General features: G+C 42.5%; 1 protein-coding gene across 9 annotated transcripts in view; it reads left to right on the top strand.

The window, feature by feature from the left end:
• The window catches only part of SPATS2 (spermatogenesis associated serine rich 2), a 114,343-nt gene extending 97,913 nt beyond the window's left edge, over positions 1-16,430 (top strand). For all 9 annotated transcript variants that reach the window (XM_073563424.1, XM_073563427.1, XM_073563426.1 and 6 more), the window contains 5 exons: positions 7,297-7,355; positions 7,522-7,631; positions 8,151-8,253; positions 13,472-13,665; positions 14,379-16,430. In XM_073563424.1, coding sequence (XP_073419525.1) covers positions 7,297-7,355; positions 7,522-7,631; positions 8,151-8,253; positions 13,472-13,665; positions 14,379-14,687 — 775 coding nt within the window. In that variant the 3' untranslated portion in view covers positions 14,688-16,430. The remainder of the gene's footprint in view (positions 1-7,296; positions 7,356-7,521; positions 7,632-8,150; positions 8,254-13,471; positions 13,666-14,378) is intronic.
• Positions 16,431-21,011: the final 4,581 nt, after the last annotated feature.

Genomic DNA, 21,011 nt, shown 5'->3' on the forward strand with positions numbered 1-21,011 from the left:
CAAAACTGTAGATTACCTAATGTCCAAAAGGTAGTAAAAGCATGTACACACTTGTCTACATTGAATGGTGACCAATCCTATTTATAGATGCATGAAGTGTAGCTTCTCAAAGCCGACCTCGGCCATATTGAGACAAGCAGACTGCATCAGTTAAGCTACTTCCGATCTGTTATATACAGCAGCAATGTGGGTGGTCACACAATGGCCTGACTAGCTTGGCTAACCAGACATCCATGCTAACAGGCTCTGGGGAGGCCGCTGCCTGGAGATAACTCTGCCTCTAGAGATTATTATACATAAAGGGGTATTACCAGTGTGAGGTGTGATGGCCGCTCTCTGTTCTCCTGATCTCACTGCAGAGCTGTGTGTGATTATACCTGACACATCTGCAGGTTCCTCTCAGCTTCCATCTCCCAGGCAGACAGGGTTGTAATATTGTTAGATCAGAGCTGTGAGAGACGCAAAAGTGTGTTTTTAACGTGTTTAATTTCTCCTGCTCTGTTAGTTACTTGTCTCACACTGGTAACTCCCCTATTATATACAATAATCTCTGGAGGCAGAGTTATCTTCCAAGCAGCGTCCTCCCAAGAGCCTGGAAGAGGTCACTTACATAAAGTGATAAAAGATGATTTCACCACAGCAAGACTATTTCGATCGTTAGTTTAGGTCAAATGTGGTAACAGACTCCTCTAATATCAGCATGATTGCTCTAATCACTCAATGAATGAGCATTTTTCTTTCTTGTTAGGTGATTGCAAGTTTACAGAATTCAATAATTGGGAAAAGATTATCGAATAGCTGAAAAGGTCCTTTAAGTTGCTACTAGTCTTTACATTAATTATGGGTATTGGAGTAAGGCTATGTGCACACGGTGCGGATTCTGCTGCGGTTCCGCAGTGTTTCTGCAGCTGCGGGTCCGCAGCAGATTCTGCTGCATTGTACAGTACCTTTATTTCCTATGAAAATTAAAAAACGCTGTGCACATGCTGCGGATTTTTCCGTGCAGTTTTGCTGTGGTTTACAATCCGCAGCATGTCAATTGTTTGGTGCAGAAACGCTGCAGTTTTACACCTCATCCATTATGAGGTGTAAAACCGCAGGGCAAAAGCGCAGATAAACTTTTGTCCTGCGGTTTTCTCTACAAAATCCGCACAGCAAAAAAACTACGTGTGCACATAGCCTAAGACAGTAAGAATTAATTAACTTCCCTGTCGACTAATGTCCGCTTTAGACGTGTGTATTTTACTGTTCGTATATGGACTGCAATGCCCAGACGGCGGTTCTCCCAACACGATGGCATAAGAGTTTACAGGTTTGTGTGGGGACCCGGCCTGAGGCTGAGCTCCCTCTTCTCTGCCAGTCCCCTGTCGCTTACCTATGCTTCATGATTTGCAGTAACGATTATGCCTGACTCCTTGTCTCTTTCATCTTCTCCTCTGCTCGATTGGGTGATGAGAATAGGACCGCATGCAATGTTTCACTTTTTATTGTAAATCAAAAGTTAGAATGCTCCATAACTCCTCAGATGTTGCAGACCTTTCTGGCCACGACTCAATACTTGGCACAATATACTTGAATCATTATGTACAGATAAAGTCAGCATCTTAACAATCTACCTAGTTTACATCTATAGAAATTTATGAATCGGAATAAAGTCATATTTACATGTAGCTGAAAAATGGGGCCCTAGAGTTGATGTTTCTGGTGGGCCCTTGGCACCCCAATCCGACTCTGGTTCTATACTGTTTTAAAATTCATCTCGTCTCATTTATGTTCCCTAATTCCTGTGGTTGTGTCATGGTTTCCCTTTGTGAGTGCTTTGATCCTGCGCTCATAACTTTCCTATAAATCCAGCTTCAGTGGTTTCATTCTGTCGCTCACGGCTCGCTCTGCTGCAGACACATTCCTTTTCCCCTTTTCTGTCCTGTGTTTCGTTTCTTGCTGATCACGTGTTGACTGTCGGGGAAACATGGCCTTGGGCTGTTTCATTTCTTCAGCACCTTTGTGGTATGAACCTGCCCTACCAGTACTGCATTGTGCAGGTTTTTATGACCTGTGATAGCACCCGCCACCTCATACTCACAAATATGCACAGGCTCCGACCTGGGGAATCTCTGCTATTCAGCCTCCTATTTTTTATGTGCAAATCATTTGTAGTTTATAGGGAATTACTTTTTATTACCTTGTAATAAGTATCATTACGAGCTTCATTTAAGTATCTTGCTGAAGCCTTCTGCAACATTTCTTAAACCATTTGCTGCTTTGCGGAAAAAAATTTCTATGTATTTTATATATTTTATAGACCTCCTTGGTTTGGAAGTAATTAAACTTAAATAATATTTCTCTGTGCTCTTTGTACTTTGCGATCTCATAGGCGAGAAGTTTTGAGAAATGATTTTCTTTCTTTGGTGTTGCCAGATAGAAACACTCATACAATAAGGGCTCATACTCACATGCACGTCAATACCCAGCACTGCTGCTGGCACTCGGATCGGAGCATTCAGCTCCATAGAAACACATGCAGCTGCACACACCGATCCGAGTGCAGAGTATTGGCGTGCTAGACTTGTCCGAGTTTCTCGCATGTGAGTATGAGCCCTAAGACTGAATATGGGTCAGTGTGAATGTTTCTTATAATGGAAAAGCTTGTCCACTAAAAGTAATAGTGTGACAACCCTAGAAATGTCTGTCTCCTCTATATTGCCGGATCCTCCAACAGGAGACCTGTTTACATGCCGGTTTTACGTACACAGCAACTATTTACCAGGAAGCTTAGTTCCGTATGGTGGAGAAAACGCCATCTCGCTCAGTTGCTTTGGCTTTTTGCCAGCTGGAACCTCCTTCAATAAATATCAAGGAAAGTGCTTGCTCCAGCTTCAGGCCGGATTTTTTAGTATTACTGCTCCAGCTAGGGTGGTGGCTTGCCCTTTACTTCATAATGGATAAAATGGCACTGTGTGTTTGTACAAATGAAAAATGTGGGTTTTTTTTCTGTAAATATTAAACAAGTAAATTACATATTGTCACGATTCAGAACATGACATCCATCTAAAAGTTGACATTTCAAGTGCTGTTTTCCCATTTGCTTCATCCTAGGGTTGTTGAGGAAGTTAGAATAGGTTCACCCCTGTATTAGGAGCCCAAATCACAGATATCTTAAAAATTTTGGGGAGAGTGGTGGAAAAGTACTCACCGTATAATCTGTTTCTCGATAGTCTTCTTTGAAGGACACAGAATCATGGCATAGCCTGCTTCCACCTGGAGGCTGACATTCTAAATGAAGATTGACTCCTCCCCAGCAGACTATATAACTCGCCTGCTAGCCTTAAGCTCCCTCAGTCTATTGAGAAAGCAGTAGGAGAAGCAAAAACTATTGAAGCATTTGGTCAAAAATGATTCAGTCACACCCCTAGAGAAAGAAACAACAAATGCATGCCCAACCAGGCAATTAAGGGTGGGTGCAGTGTCCCCCTATTGAGATTATCAAGAAACAGATTTTACAGTGAATACCAATATCTCAATTTCTCCGTAGCTTCATTGGGGGACACAGATAACTATGGGACGTCCTAAAGATGTCCCTGAAGTGGGAAAATAAATAATATACTGTTATCACTAAATTCTCCTCTCTTGCTCCTAATAGAATTAATGCCTATAAGGAAAGCTAATTTATATGCAAAATGAAGTGCTGAAATCTCTCGGAAACGCTCAAATGTTGAAAACAAGAGCCTCCAAAGCGAGATTAAGGTCCCACGGATCAAGGGTGGTCTAGCATTCGATATTCCATGAAGAAAGGTCCTGACCTGAGGTCTAGAGGCCTTATCTCTCTGAAACAAGACAGTCAAGGTGGACACCTGTTCCTTGAGAGAACTAAGCGCCAACACTGACTGCAAGAAGGAGAGCAGAGTACAGGCAGAGAAAAGGACACTGGAGAAATTCCAGAAGACTCACCAGCGTAAGTATTCCTTCCAAGTGCTGTGATGGATACGCAGCGAGGAGGGCTTCCGTATCTCGATCATGGTTTTGATGACTGATTCTGACAAAATCACTACCCTCAGAATCACGGCTTCAATAACCACGTAGTCAAACTGAGCAACTTTAAATTCTGGTGAAACAATGGACCCTGAGACAGAAGATCTGGACATTGAGGAAGAGTCCAAAGGACATCTGGCAAAAGGTTGAAACACGTCTTTGTACCAGGCCTTCCGAGGCCAATCTAGTGCGATGAGGATAACTGAAATCCCCTCTGCCTTGACCTTCTTGTTGAGTCTGGGCAGAAGAAGAAGCAGGAAATAGGTACGGCAGTGAGAAATAGGACCAGGGAATTGCCAATGTGTCAGTCATGACTGCCTGAGCATTTCAAAATCTTGTGACAAACTGTGGTACCTTGTGTTTTAGTCTGGATGCCAACAGGTCGATATCTGGTGTGCCCCACTGACGACAAATCTACTCAAACATCTCTGGGTGAAGAACCCATTCTCATGCTGCCTCTACCTGCTGGCGGCTAAAGAATTCTGCTACCTAGTTGTCCACTCGAGGTATATGAAGTGCTGAGATCAGAGGATCCTTGTCCTTCCCATCTCTGTATCTCTTCCACCTCCGACATGGCAGATAGAATCCTTGGCGGTTGATATGGGCCACTGATGGGCATTCCAAGCACCACGAGATTGATCAGAATGATTCTCTCCTGAATGTTGTAGGATCCCTGAACCAGCAAGTGGCGGACGATGGGCCCCACCTGATAAGGCTGGCATCTGTGGTAGAACCTGCCTCTGGATGGGGCGGAAGGAGCGACCCCGAATTAATAGGGCGATGTTAACCATCACCTGAGACTAGCGACATTAAAGTGGAAGGGAGGACTGGACGGTCTAGATACTATATTGACCTGTCCTAAAAGTGTGTTTTGTGGGGGCCTTGATTGAAATTGTGCAGACGAAACTGCCTTGGACGTTGCTACCATCGTCCCCAAGACTCTCATTCAAAACTGGAGAGAATGTCTATCTGGCCGCTTCAGAATTTGGACAGAAGATTGCAGAGCTAGCCTCTTCTCCACTGGAAGGAAAATTGACATTTGAACTGTATTGAATATCGTCACTAGGAACCAAAGCCGCTGTGTTGAAAAACTGGCGCAAACTTTGCACTATTGATAATCATCTGAATTGTTCCAGGGAGACTACAGTAGAACAATTTGCAAACTCTCTAGATCCTGAGAAAAGGAAGGCGCCTTGACCAGAAAATTATCCATTTAGAGGATTACCACCAACCACCTTTTCTGGAGCAAAGCCATGACTGGGGCCAGGACTTTTGTAAACACTCTGGGCACAGTTGCCAGACCGAAGGGAAGAGACCTGAACGGAAAATGATCCTTGTTGACTGTAAAGAGAAGAAATCACTGATGAGCCAGAAAGATAGGTACATGAAGATGGGTATCCTGGATGTCTCCTGGCCTCCATGGAAGACGCGACAGACCGGAGCGACTCCATCCTGAAGTGACGCACCGGTACCCATTTGTTCAGCTGTCTTAGATCCAGAATGGATCTTACCAAACCATATTTTTGGGGATGGTGAATAGGTTTTACTACAACCTTCTGAAAGATTCTGAAGGAGGGACCCTCATGATTACTACTGCTTGAAGCAGGGAAGCTATCGCTTGATCGAAACTGGCTCTTATACTGGGGAAAATGGGGAGGCTAGATCTGAAAAAACGATCTTGCGGGTGAGTGACAAACTCTATTCTGTAGCCAGAAGAGACAACTTTTTGACCAATAAATTGATGACTACCCCAAACATGTCTCTCTGAAGAGGAGGTGGTCACCAATATGGGAAGAATCCTTGAGTGGGGGTCGCCTGTCATATGTTAATTCCTCCCCTGCCTCTGGAGCCAAAAGGTTTGCCACCTTGACCAAGGGGAACACACAGTGGAAGTGGGTTTAAAGGATGATCTGTGGAAGAATCTGAGTCTGACTTGACTCCTGGAATCCTCTGATGCAGGAAACTGGCAAAAGGGCTGAAATTGCAAATCCCCCCCCCCCCCCATCTTCAAAATGCACAGCTGGGCCTGGCCTGTGGAAGCAGAGTGCTTCTACTGAACAGGCGAGACCCCTTGAAGGGTAAATATACAGCAAATCTGCTCTCCATACCTTTAGCCATAAAATAAGATGAATGGCCACACAGTTGCTTGCCCCCTGGGCTGAGCATTCAGCAGCATCTAATCATGCCGAATATAAATATCTGCCTGCCTGCACGATCTGATCCACAGTATCTGCAAGGTCTACCTCCTGGGAACCAGCCAGGATACTGCGCCATAAAGTCTTCATCCAAGCAGTAACTGCAAAGCCCGCTGCCTCAAAGGCAAGTAAAAATCATAAACTAAAATCACCCACCTTTTCCCCCATTAAAAATAAAGATATTAAAACAAACAAAAAAAAATTAAAATACACATATGTGGTATCACTGTGATAATAGATCAGATTTGGTAAAAAACCCTAAAGAGAAGAAAAGATCAAAACGCCCAAATTATGTTTTTTCGGTCTCGTCAACTTCACAGAAACATGCAACAACAAGTGATCAAAAAATCGTATGTAACCCAAAATGGCATCAAGAAAAATGTCGGCTCACATCGCAAAAAACAAGTCCTCATATGGATATGTCGGCGGAAAAATGTTAAAGAAAAAGTGTTATGGCTCTTGGAGGAAGGGGAGAAAAATAAAGACTCAAAAATTAAAAGTTGCCTGACCTTTATCACGTATAACCATATGATCTGATAGCGCTGAATTTTTTCTGCATTTTAACAGTTGCAAAACAATATCTTTCCTGTTCGATTGAATCATATGAACATGAGAGACTTTTTTCAGACCTGTAAATGGATGAGGCTACCAAACCTAAAACCATAAAGTACTTGCCTTTTCTATTATTCATAGCTGTAAATTCTGTTTGTTGTTGAAATGTTACAATACAGCTTGGTCAAAAAATATATATTTAAACTATCAGCGCGTTTTACGTCTTTGAGCCAAGACAGGTAGATGTGAAGCTGGCCCAGCGGACAGGGAGCAGTTTAGCAACACTAGTGCAGGTCTGTCGCCACCTACTGGCAGGATGAAGACCATTCAGCCGCAAAATACAACTATCCAGACACAAATACATATGTATGTGGGGTTTTTTGACACATTGGACTTTACTGTCCCTTCCTTTAGATGGAGTGTAGCTTTTTGGATTCTAATTAAAAAAAAAAAAAATGTGTAAACTAAGCCAATGGTTGATGTACCATTTATAACAACATTTTTTCTGTTTTACTCCTAGCCTCATGGACAGAGAAGTAACCTTACTAGGTGAAATGGATAAGGTGAAAGCAGAAGCAAGTAAGTAGTTAATCCTGGAAATTCTGTCTCCTTCTGTTCTTTTCTACCTGTACAGCACCCGCTGGTTCTCCTTGCTATATCTGCATTTGTTTGTTCTCAGTTGTATGCTCCTTTAATGAGACAGTCGGAGGTGTCATCGCTGATCTTTCGCCCTTTCTTTTCCTAGTGGAGATCTTGGACAGCCGTCAGAAGAAGGCAGAGGAGCTGAAAAAGCTGACAGATGTGGCAGTGCGGATGTCTGATGAGCAGTTGGCAGAGCTTCGCGCAGACATCAAGGTTTGGCGCTCCCAGGCCAGAAATCTTGTGTTCCCAAATTCCTGCAGTAATAGGGGTGTATTGCGGGCACGTGTTCTCCAGGGGCCTTTCATTCTGCTCCTTGCCCTACGACAAATGGGTTATTGTGTGATAAATATTTTGATCTAGTTTTTTGTTTTGTTTTTTACCATAATGCCGGAGAACGTCTTCACTGAGAACATGTGCCATTCTTCATGGTGCCAGCTAACGGTAGTGATAGTGATTTCGGTAGTATGAATATGCTGTAGTTTGCCAGCCTTGCCTTTTTTTTTTCCCAATTCTGGTGTATGCATACGCCGCTGAATATTTCAGACTTCTGGATGACAGCACGAAACTTGGAATTAATTTCCTATTTTTCATGAAAGTATAATGTGCTGAAAATAAACAGGCCATGCCATAAGTCGCACAACGTCTTGTACAATGCAGATTCTTTCTGAGCGGGAATCATACAGGCATTTTATCTTCTGAAGATGGTTAATTGGGATGATTTATGTTTTTCAGCATTTCGTCAGCGAGAGGAAGTATGATGAGGAGCTGGGCCGTGCTGCCAAATTTACAGCCGATCTTGAGACTCTGAAGAAAAGCATCGAGTCCTTTGGGCAAGGTTGGTGACTGTCTGATATGATATGTGGGCTAATTTTTGGGTTCATCTCTTTTTTCCTCAATTTGGTATTAAGGACAATAGGCGTGCTCACCGAAGGGGCAGTATATCATTAAAGACTAGCTATCGATGGTTCTGCTGTGTAGTCCCTCTGTAACGTGGAGCAGGTTGCTCAGTGTCTGGGTCAGTGCAGCAGATTTGTGGGTGCTCCAAAACGAACTGCATCTCGCTGCTCATTACTCGGAAGCTCTGAGCTCCTTCATGAGCGCACAGTGTAAAGGCTGAAAGTCTGAGCTTGTACCCAGAGTGGAATACAGTCAGCCTTTCTATTGAGTCCGTACACCGCTTTGTGTGAAACCTGAAGCATGACAGTGTGGTTTTTTTGTGATCAGTGGGGGGTTTCAGGACCTACCCTCCCACCTCTCTGCTCCACATGTTACGGAGTAGCTAAAAAATAAACCCACGGTTGGTTCTTAAATACGGCTGTGCCTGCTCTGCTTACAGTAGTGTCCGCTGTGCACACATAAGATAAGTGTTTGTTACTGCTGCTTGCATTACAATGACAGCTTTACAGGTTCCTAATTGTTTCCATTACCGGAGTGATAAAAATCCAGCGTTCTGCTGCAATAAAAGTGATGAACGTCTCCAGGCAGGGAGTTTGTGTGTTGGATGTAGAGCTCATTCCCCATTACTGGATGTTACAGGAATATATTGACATTGACAGTAGCGGCCTGTCTGCCGTAGTGTAATACCCATTCTGTCTCTTGTCTATAGGGAACGTTCACAAGACTCATTGCTCCGGCATTAATTGCAGATAAAATGAAACCCATAGAAATGTTATTTAATAGAAGTCTTTATAGTTTTGTGTATGTGCATATGGTTCTAGAGACACTTGTGACATCGGAGTGGCACATCTATGATCCTGTCCTAGTCTAAAAGTTATCCGTATATCAACTATAACCTGATCCACAATATTCTTAATTACCGCCTTACTTGTTTAATGCTTCAATCCTGAGATTCAGAAGCTCTGCTAAATGGCTACACAGGATAATATAACGTTATGGATTTGTCAGTCGTACCATCAGATGTACATATTAAAGGGGTCAGCGCAGAATGACTGATCAAGTCCTGCCACTCGGTGCTTCTTGGTGGGGCCAATCGTTTATATACGCCTTCTTATTTTCCCTCTATCTCCACCTCCTCTTCTTTGATTGACATCTCTGGCTTCATAGGGCCAAAGAAAGGTGGAGATAGAGGGAAAGCATGCATAAATCATTGGCTCTGCCCTGAAGCACAGAGTGCCTGTACTTGGTTTGAACAGTCATTCTGTGCTAACAGAGTCCCGTTAAACCCCTTAGTGACCAAAGCTAATTTTGACCAGGCCAAATTTTACAATTCTGACCACTGTCACTTTGTGGTAATAACTCTGGAACGCTTCCATGGATCCCAGTGATTCTGGGATTTTTTGTGACATATTGTACTTCATGTTAGTGGTAAAATTTGTTCAATATGACTTGCGTTTAGTTGTGAAAATATTGCAATTTTGATGAAAATTTTGAGAAAACCCGCATTTTTCAGAATCTCAATATGTATATCCATAAATCAGCTAGTCATGCTGTGCAAAATAATAAATATTTCCCATGTGTCTACTTTACATCTGCATCATTTTTCAAACAATTTCAAACCTATTTTGTTAGTCTTTTCAACACATTTTCAAAACCTGTTTCTTTAGAAACCTATTCAGATTTAAATGGACTTGAGGGTCCTATATATTAACTCCCTAAAAGCGATGCCATTTTAAAAACCGCACCCCTCAAATACTTCAAAACTGTTGGCAGGAATGTTTGTTAACCCTTCAGGACAGGTGATACCCAGGAATTAATGCCAGTGGAATGAAAAGGGGAAAAAAAAAAAAAAAAGCTCTAAAATCTTACTTTAGTCCCATTTTTTTTTTCACTTTTGCAAGCAAGTAACACCAAAAATTGGACCCCAGAGTTTATTACCTACTTTCTTACCAGCGTGGTGATGCCCTACATGCAGTCAAAAAGTTCTGTTTGGACAAAGGGCTGGACTCGGACCGGAAAGAGCAATATTTGAATTTTGGAATACAAATTTGGCTGAAAGATGGCGGCCACCATGTCCCATTTTGTAGGGCCCCTAATGTGCATAAACGGCAGAACTTCCCCCACAACTGCCCCCTTTTTGGAAACTACACCCCTCAAGTATTTTATCCAGGGGTATAATAAGTATTTTGAACCCACAGGTACAACACAGAATTAGATAACATAGGTCGTCATATTGAAAAAGTTCATTTTTTGTTCACAAAGATCTCGCGTTAGCCCCAAGTTTCTCACTTTTGCAAGACGTTACACCAAAAAGTGGTCCCCACCGTTTATTACCCACTTTCTTACAAGTGTGGCGATACCCCATATGTAATCAAATAGTTCTATTTGGACAAACGGCAGGGCTTGGAATGGAAGGAGCAATATTTGAATTTTGTAACACAAATTTGACCTGACAGATTGCAAGGCATCATGTCGGATTTGCAGGGCAACTAAGGTGCCCAAACAGCAGTAGGTCCTCCGCAACTGTCCCCATTTTGGAAAGTACACCCCTCAAGAACTTTATCCAGGGTATAGTGAGGATTTTGAACCCACAGGTACTACACAGAATTTGATTTGATAACATTAGGTCATCATATTGAATATTGTCATCATTTTTTTATTTCAATTTTGTACTTTTGAAAAAAACCTATGCCTAACCCTAAGGGTATGTGCACACGATCAGAAATGGCTCAATATTTGCTCAGGATTTGATGCAGGTGAAAACTGCACCTAATCTGCAACTGAGGTCACTGGCAGGTCACCTGCGTTTTTGATGCATTTTTTCCGCATGCGTTTTTGATGCGTTTTTTCATTGCATGAGTTTTTTTGTCACTTGAAATAAAGCTAATTGAAAGTTGGCTTCAGGGAAGGAAATAAAAAAAAAAAAAAAGTGATTTCCTGTTTGCAGATATATTGGGGGTATGTGCCCATGGTCAGTAAATTCTGCGGGTTGGACACTGCTTACATCGGCAATGTCCAACCTGCAGCATACAACCGTTACAGTATAGTAAATGGGATTTCAAGAAATCCCATGCCCACTATGCGTGTATCGTTTGCCCGCGGCTCAGCCGCATAGACGGAAATGCTGTGCATCGTTCCAGACTGCAGCATGTCAATTTATGTAGTGGAGACACTCAATCTCTGTTGCGTAAATTATCCTTTCACTATCATTCGATGCGGTAAAATCGCATCTTCATAGTCACATGTATTAAGTGCGTGATTGCAGCTTACTACGCATGTGTACTAATTTACATAATGGTGAATCTTGTGACACAGCCGGAAGTACATGACAAAGGAAGTGGAGGAAGGCACAGAGAGAGGTACCCTCCTTTTTAATAAATAATAATTTAAAAAAATAAATAGGCGTGGCGTCCCACTATATTTGTTAACCAGCAAGAGTACAGCAGACTACTGGGACTGGTATTTCAGGCTGGTAAGGATCCAATATCCATGAACCTTACCAGTCTGATAATACCAGGCCGTAGCAGTCTGCTTACCTTGGATGGATAGCAAAAATAGTGGGATCCCCTCCAAAAAAAATAGCGTGTGGTCCCCCTATGTTTGTTAACCAGCCAGAGAAATGCAGACTACTGGGACTGGTATTTCAGGCTGGTAAGGATCCAATATCCATGAACCTTACCAGCCTGATAATACCAGGTCGCAGCAGTCTGCTTACCTTGGATGGTTAGCAAAAATAGTGGGATTCCCTCCAAAACAAATATCGTGGGGTCCCTATATTTTTGTTAACCAGCCAAGGAAAAAGCAGACAGCTGCAGCCTGGTATTCTCAGGCTGGCGAGGCCCATGGATTTTGTCCCTCACCAGCCTAAAAATAGTAGCTCGCAGCAGCTCCACAATTGGCACATACAAAAATGTGCCAATTGTGGCACTTTACCCAGCTCTTCCCACTTGCCCTGTAGCGGTGGCAAGTGGGGTAATATTGGTGGGGTTGATGTCGCCTTTGTATTGTCTAGTGACATCAAGCTCGCGGCTTAGTAATGGAGAGGCATCTATAAGACACCTATCCATTACTAATCCTATAGTTACATGGTGAATAAAGACACAGCCAGAATAAAGTCCTTTAATTGAAATAATGACACTCCTTTTAATAGATCTTAATTAAACCAAACTTACTGCATCGCCTATTCCACCGATGCCCTCATTCTCCTGTAAGAGAAATAAAATAAAAAAGCAACAATATCCTTACCTGTCCGCCGAGAAGATATACATACTGTCCCACGACGAGTCCAGCTCTGCCACATCTGGATGCCTTTTGTTGAACGGTGGCATTATGCCACCACTCAGACTGACATCCAGATACAGCAGAGCTTAAAGCTGATGAGCAGAGATAACTCGATCCCTGGCGGTCACGTGTACGGCAGTTCTCGCGATCAGCTCGGCTCATTGTGAGAACTACACTGTACGCGAACTTCCGGCTGAAACAAGGTACGCCTGTAGCTAAAACCCCAGAGATTTTTTACTCTTTGGGGCGCCATTACCTGATTCCCAATCGCCATTTTAAAATGGCAATGAGGGAATAAGGCCCCTTAGCTGCCTCTGTCGTTTTTATGCATATCGTTGTCAGTCATATCATCAGACATATGCTATATTCACCCACTCTAAGAGGAGGATCTTATATTATAATCACAATATGCCAAATATGGTTCATGGCCAGAGTGACTCCACATTTTGGCTATTAAAGGGGGAGGAGTTGGGGAGGTCCTTGGTGGGCATATAGGTTAGTCCTAATACAATAACTTACATAGTGTCCCATGAACAGATCAGTTGTAGACCTTGTCATTTTCCTATGTGAGGTTATGGTGTAAGGTCTGTGCAGCCACCTGATTCTGCAGCTGCTATAAGATACTTTGCCTTGTGACTGATGGAAGCCACACTCTTTATTCTTCTGCAGGCATGGAAGCATTAGTCTTTGCACCCCACAGACTCTGCTGCCTGCGGGCTCTTTCCAGCAAGCAGCGTGAGGTTCTTATCTTCATGCTGGCAAGCCTGCAGTTACCGTGTGCACAGCATGACTGACATGTGTTTGCTGTAATGCATTTACTAATCACATGTTTTCGCCTGCTGTGATTTTCGTGCATCTTCTGTTTTATCTTCCAGTGTCCCACCCAAAGAACAGTTACTCTACCCGCTCTCGGTGTTGCTCCTTAACTAGTCCCAGCGATGCTTCTGCTCCGTCCACCCCAGACCTGTCTTCTGCTCCGAGCCTTACTTCAACCAATCAAAAGCCGACTACCACAGGAGACTTTACTGCTAGTCACAATGTTCCCAGGCAGAACCAGCCACCTAGACAGGTATGTGTTGTTGTTTAAGTTAACTTTTGTGTTACAATTATATAATATGAATTAAGCCTTTATAGGTAAAGCGATTTTGTTTGTGTTATTATCCTTTTCTTCTTTTTCAAAAGAAGTCACTTTCATTTACCTCCTGACACAACCATCTAAGGCCTTGTTTTTGGGGGCAATGAGATGTATTTTCTAGTTCATAAAATGCATATCTTTCTATCGGGTTAGGTACAGGTTGAGGCAACGCAGCAATTCTGGCCTTTTTTTTGGAGGGAGGCAAGTATTGTATAAGACATTGTAATACTTCTGTGTCAGGGCAGAAGTGGCAGCAAGCCCTAGTCAAAGACTCCCATACGTCGCAGACCTAGAGGCCAAATCAGTCTGCACCCCAACATTGTTTCATTGGGGGATGGGGGTTATTGAACCTATGGTGTGACAGAGGGAGCCCCCACTTAGCTGCCACAACATCTAAGAGGGTGAATAGCTGGGATCAGAGTTATCTCCCACCCTGAACATTAGAGCAAGATGTCTTCATTCATGAACAACCCATGTGCCATCTGATCCTGAAGTCCTCTTCTTTCTAATGTACATTCGGTATATTAGCAAGTGGTGACTGAAGGAAAAGTCTCTAGTGGAAAGACCTGATGAACTGAAAGATGTTTTACTGTAGTAAATTATTGTTTTACTGCTAAGCTAATATTTTCTCATTTTTATTTTACTAGGGTTATCAAATGAATAAAAGACAAGGGCAGGGCTATCGACCTCAGGGTCCACGGCAAAACTACAACGCAAATAATGCAAGATATGATAATGCCAATCGCAACCGGAACAGTTCCTGGTACCATTCTAACCCTCGAAACCAAGGCTATCCACAGACACAACGTCCTCCCAGTGACCGGATATCTACCCATCCCTATGGTACCAGTGGACCTGCTGCTACCCCTGAGCCTGTCCAAATAGGAGTCTTGGACCCAGAGAATAAAGCCCTACCCCAACGTAAACCGAGAGCGAACCCTGCGTCAGCGTCCTGAGACCGGAGAGAACCCACACCTTTAGTCCGCACTTTCAACATTCAACTCTGTAACTTGACTTTAGAAAACTGTTAGATTTATTAACAAAAAGAAACGTTTACAGCCAGCTGTTTTGTGCCACTTTTCTTGTTTATCTCATCTTTATCAAAGCTGTTTTATTTTTTTCTTAGTGGACACCTTTTGCCAATTCACTTTAAGAGATCCCGTCATTGATTTTAAAGTAATAATCTGCTTTTCCATGAGTTACTACATTGTATTGCATCCCCCCCCCCCCCAAGCATACTTCCCGTTTTCTTAGATGTCCTCTACTAAGAGCACATTCAAGGGCTGGCTAGGATATATGTCAGGTTGGTGCCAGCCCTTGCCACTGCCATTGGGCCAGCTTTGCTACATCCATACTCATGGGCTCCCTGCGTCTGCGGCTTCTAACCATTTTAATCTGCTCTGTTTTGTAGATTGGAATCTATGCAATGTCACATACGACCTGCAGCTCTGTATGCTCCTCGTGGAGTGATCTGACATTGCTAGGTTTCTGCGTTTCTGGATATCTCTTCATAATCTTTTTAGCTTTAGCGCTACTAGTATTTTAATTTACTTTTTAGATACCATTCCCTATACCTGTCTTCAAAGTGCCTTGTTTTTTGTACTGGTGTCAGCAACTTCTACACATTCTCTCCACTTCTTCTGTCCCCAACCACTGATTTTTTTTTTTTTTCTTTTATGTCAGTTCTTTGTGGAGCTGCAACAACTGTATCTTGTTCCGTTACTGGCACACATTCAGCACTACTTGATGCCATGGTTGAATTTACCACGAGTTATTCTTTGGTTCTTTGTTATCAACATTTTACCTGTCCAAACTGGAAGTCTATAAGCCTCTGTGCAGAATCTGGAAGCATTGTAGAGTACAGTGGGAGCCAGTTCAGTCTTATTACTTCTTTCCTTGGTCCTTTCACACAGCTATTTTTTTTGTGGACCAAAGAGCAAATCTGCACCGTCCTATTGCTGTGGCCTTGTAATTGGCCACCAGTTGCACGTTTTGGGTCTTGTTTTGTTATTTTCCCCCATGTTCCTGTAAATTAGGGCAGTGCCCCTTTCCTTATTTTTTTTTTTCTCTTGTCCAAAGATGCACCTTTCACCAATATTCACGTGTCTCATTTTTTTTCTTCTGGTGAAGGGAGGGGGGAAAATGTTATAGATCTAGGTTTCCATTTTCTTATAGACCTTAGTTCAAGGGCTTTGGTGTTGTCACATTTCCTAGAACAACACTTAAAGGATATAAATACAGTACAGTATACAGAGCTAGTGCAGGTATGTTGAGCGGCAGCATTTAAATCTGTATCAGACGTTGATTAAAGTCTAAAATGTAACAGTTATTGATCAGCAGCTATTGATCTGCCTGTCTTGGGACCTTTATCGGCTTCGATTGACGTGGCTAGGTTTAGGATTGTCACTGAGAACATCCCATGGACGAGCCTTGAAGTGAAGTCTCTTTAATAATGACAATCCTGCAGTGCTAGTTTAATGTACTTTGTACCATGAATCATATCTTGCTAGTTACATAAAATGCTATGCAGAACTTAATCTCACAATTCAATTATATTAAAATAGTGCATAAATATAGAGGGAATATTTGAGTGAGTAGGATATTGCACACAAAATGTAAAGATATGCATGGGACATTTACGTCTGGAATAAAAATCCTTTCTTTGCAATAAGGCAGTCAATAAAAGGGATAGTTTTGAACCTGCCTATCATTGATTCTGGAGGTGGTTACAGTATTAGGTGGTCCGCTTTCTTCAGCAGCGGGTGAGCTCTGTTGTGTAATTATCCCTATGCCATGACCTACAGGAGGTAGACCTTTTGACATATCAGTATAGCTGTTCGTCTTAAGCCCCCGTTACACACTGCGATATCGCTAGCAATATCGCTGTAAAGTCACCGATTTTGTGACGTTGCAGCGATATTGCTAGCGCTATCGCTGCATGTGATACTTACCTCCGACCGGCTCCCCCGCTGGTTATCGCTGATCGCGCGAGAAGCTGCTGGATCATTTCTTCCTGCGGCGCTTCCTGCTGTGACGACGAGCGACGCGTGGAGCCGGGCGGGAGGACGCAGGATCGCCTCGTCTGACAGGTAAGTAGCGATCCCCGTCCCCAGCAATGTCGCTAGTGAGATCTGCCTGTGTGGCAGCTCACTAGCGATGCACCAGCGATCCTGACCGCGTCATATCGCTGGTCGGAATCGCTGGTCCATCGCTAGGTGTAATGGTACCCTTACAAGGGATAACATTTTTTGGGGAAATCTATGGAAAATGTGATACTTATTTGGCGCACTAGTAATTACATTCACAATTAACATTGCCATCGAGGTTCCATGTAGACTTTATCAAGCTCCATACACATTCCTGGCATACGCTACTGATGTATTGCAGCCTGTATCATTTTCATTAGTGGAATTATCGAGGGAAGGTTGTTGACAGACTGTGTTTTTAGGCTTTTGTTTTACAGCCCTTATGTAACACAGTAGTGAGCTTTATACAATACTAGCTGAAGAGCCCGGCGTTGCCTGGGCATAGTAACTACTGTGGTTAGTTATAACAAATTTATAATGATTATGTTGCACATAAAAACATTTCACATTATATATTCAGCACTACAGATTTGCAACACAAATTAACTATACAATTAGCTAAGTATTGATAGTTTTTTATTTTCAACTCATTCAAGAGCTTTTTGATTACCAACATATGTTTTTTCCTTTTGTTGCAAAGATGAACAGATTTTTGGCAGTTCCAACTCTTGAACAGGCCACGTAAAGTTAACCATGAGAAAAGCATGGAAATTGCAAATCGATCCCTACTACTTTCAAGGACTGTCCCTGAGCATTGTTAACTGGAAACGTTTAAACTCAAAAGGCAAATCAGGAGTGATGAGTGGAATTCTTGGAAAGAAAATGTCCTCTCCTTTGCTGAGCAGTGTATCTAATCCTATCCTCTGTGACACTGTCTGCTGAGCCGTGTATTTAATCCTATCCTGTGTGATACCGTCTGCTGGGTCGTGTATCTAATCCTATCCTGTGTGATACTGGGCTCCCCTTGCAGTCTGTGTCAGAGGATGGTCTGAGTCGGCACGGTAATAAATTGTGTTATTTCCAGCAGGACGATAGCACCATAGAAATGATAAGAATAATAGGCCTCAGTTACCACAACTTTCTACAAGGAAAACTTTTGCTTATAGCAACCAATCATAGCTCCGCACACACATTCATTTTTACACAGTGCCTGCCTCAATATAGGAAATCTTATGTCCAGAGTTACATCTGAATCACGTGTTTCATAGATTTACACACAAACCCCAGTGTAGGAGCTCAGCACAGAGAGCAGGATAAATGTGAGCCGAGCCTTACTGCAATCTTTTGGTATACAAAATGAACAGCAGGTCAAGAGTTGGTTTTATCTATTTTTCACGCCGTTCCTCGTGCGTTATAAGTGATTAGGTAACTTTTTTCATCGGGTTGGTGCGATTACAGCAATGCCAGATTTATATCAGGTAATGTTTGGCTGTTGTCACACACTAAAAGACTAGAGTTGAGCGACTTTGGTCGGATCGGGTTTCATGAAACAAAATTTGTTTCAGATGAAACTGGTCCAACTAGGGCAAAAAAAGTCGGAGTTTCGTCCGAAACTAAAAAAAATAAAAATAAAAGTCGGCATTGAGCGGATGACATTCATCCACTCAATGCCGACTTTTAATCCCCATTGACTTGCATTGGGGTTGGGTTTCGGACGAAACCCGATCCGACCAAAGTCGCTCAACTCTATAAAAGACGCTTTTTATTGCAAAAACTAGTTTTTGCATCTCCATATTTTGAGATCTATAATTTTTCCATATTTCAGCTGACAGTCATGTAATGGCTTGTTTTTTGGCGGGACGAGTTGACTGGCAGGGAAGAAGGCGTGTCAGCTCCTACTTTTAGCAGGTGTTCACAGGCCACCTTCCCTGAAGGACCCTGCGGCCATCTTGCGGCCGAGGGTCACCATGAGGGTCTCAATGCGATTGCATCCCTGAGCAATGCTCCTCCATTTCGCTGTCACCTTTGACAGCAGTATCAGAGGGGTTAAAAGTCAATGTCAGTTTGTGCAATTGCGGCACCGTAAATATACTTCTCTTTGTGGGAACGCAACTCTCGCAGAGCAGTATGTGTACGGCGCATATTGGGAAGGTGTTAAAATGGATTTGACTGGAAAAAAAATGTTGAGAAACATTCTTTCAAGGATAATGACTTGTATATAAGCCAAAATAAATAAAAAACAATGCTCCTCCACACCTTGAGCTATGTTCACAAATAGTGTTTTTGCACATTTGCATGGTGAGAAAAACAAGCTACAAGCAATGTACTTTTAGCATTTTAATACCCTATCTGTCCATGTGCCGTGTAAGATATGATCAGAAACATCCTGATTTTTTTTTTTTTCTTTTCAAGGCCATTTGGCGGCCTTCTCTATTTATAGAGCGCTATCAGGTGCCCCTTATTATTGTTAGCAGCCAGCCCTCGCTAAGCATTTTTGAAGGGCCAGCAGACGGCTATGCTTTGCATAGCATATATTGCTACTACAATAATGTGGGCAAATTTCTTTTCTCGTATTAATAGTGTAAGTTTGAAACTTGGAAGGCCAGCAGACAGCCCTCACAACTTATACAGTTGTGCTGAAAATTTTACATACCCCGGCAGTATTTTTGCTTTCTTAAGAGAATATGAATGATAACACCAAACCTTTTTCTCCACTCATGGTTAGTGGTAGTGGTTGGGTGAAGCCATTTATTGTCAGACTACTGTGTTTCTCTTTTTAAATCCTGACAACCCAAAACATCCACATGACCCTGATCAAAAGTTCACCATACCCTGGTGATTTTGGCCTGATAATATGCACAGAAGTTGACACAAATGGGTTTGAATGGCTACTAATGGTAACATCCTCACCTGTGACCTGCTTGCTTGTAATCAGTTTATGTGCATAAAAGCTGGGTGAGTTTCTGGGATCCAGACAGACTTTTGCATCTTTCATCCAGCCACTGACATTTCTGGATTGTGAGTCATATGGAAAGCAAAAGAATTATCAACGGGAAAAGGTAGTTGAACTGTATAAAACAGGAAAGGGATACAAAAAGATAACCAAGTAATTGCTAATAGTCAGCAGCGTTCAAACTGTGATTAACAAATGGAAAATCAAGGGCTCTGTAAAAATGAAACCACGGTCAAGTAGACCAACAAAACTTTTGTCCACGACTGCCCGAGATATTGTTCGGGATGCAAAGGAAACCCACAAATAAAATCAGCTGAAATACTGGACTCTGAAAACTAGCGTTGTGGCTGTTTCAAGATGCACAATAAGGAGGCACTTGAAGAAAAATGGGCTGCATAGTCGAGTTGCCATAAGAAAGATTTACTGCGCAAATGGCAAAATAGCACAGAGCCAAACTTCTGGGACAAGGTAATTTGGAGTGATGAGACCTGAAGCCCTATGATGAAAGGAACACCATTCCTACTGTAAAGCAAGGAGATGGATCGCTGATGTTTTGGGGATATGTGAGCTACAAAGGCACAGGAAACGGTCAATTTTGAAGGAAAGATGACTGCATCACTTTATCAGCACATACTGGAGGCAAATTTGCAATTATTGGCCTGGAAGCTGTGCAGGGGACATACTTGGACATGACAACAATCCAAAACACAAGGCCAAGTCGACCTGTCACTGGCTACAGCAAAACAAAGTGAAGGTTCTGGTGTGGCCATCAGTCTCCTGACCTCAATATCATTGAGCCACTCTGGAGAGATCTCAAGCACGCAGTTCATGCTAGACAGGCCAGGAACTGGAGGCTTTTTGCCAAAAAATAAAGAACCTCTTGAACAAATACCACAAAAGACTTCAAGCTGTCATTGATGTTAGAGGGCGCAATACACAGTATTAAGAAATGGGGTATGTGAACTTTTGATCAGGGTCATTTTAATGTTTTGGGTTGTCATGGTTTAAAGAGAAAACACAATTGTTTGACAATAAATGGCTTCACCCAACCACTAACCATGAGTGGAGAAAAAGTTTGGTGTTATCATTCATATTCTCTGAAAAAAGGCCAAGAAGGCAAAAATTCTGCTGGGGTATGTAAACTTTTAAGCACAACTGTAGAGGGACAACAGGCTACCCCCACTATTTTTAGAGTGCCAGCAGACATCTTGTGGGCAGATGAGACCAAGATATAGAATTTTTTGGTAAAACGCATCATTCTACTGTTTACTGTAAATAGAATGATGCCTACAAATAAAAGA

Source organism: Dendrobates tinctorius, unplaced genomic scaffold (assembly GCF_039654945.1).
Source record: "Dendrobates tinctorius isolate UK_male_01 unplaced genomic scaffold, ASM3965494v1 ptg000388l, whole genome shotgun sequence".
Classification (NCBI taxonomy): Eukaryota; Metazoa; Chordata; class Amphibia; order Anura; family Dendrobatidae; genus Dendrobates; species Dendrobates tinctorius.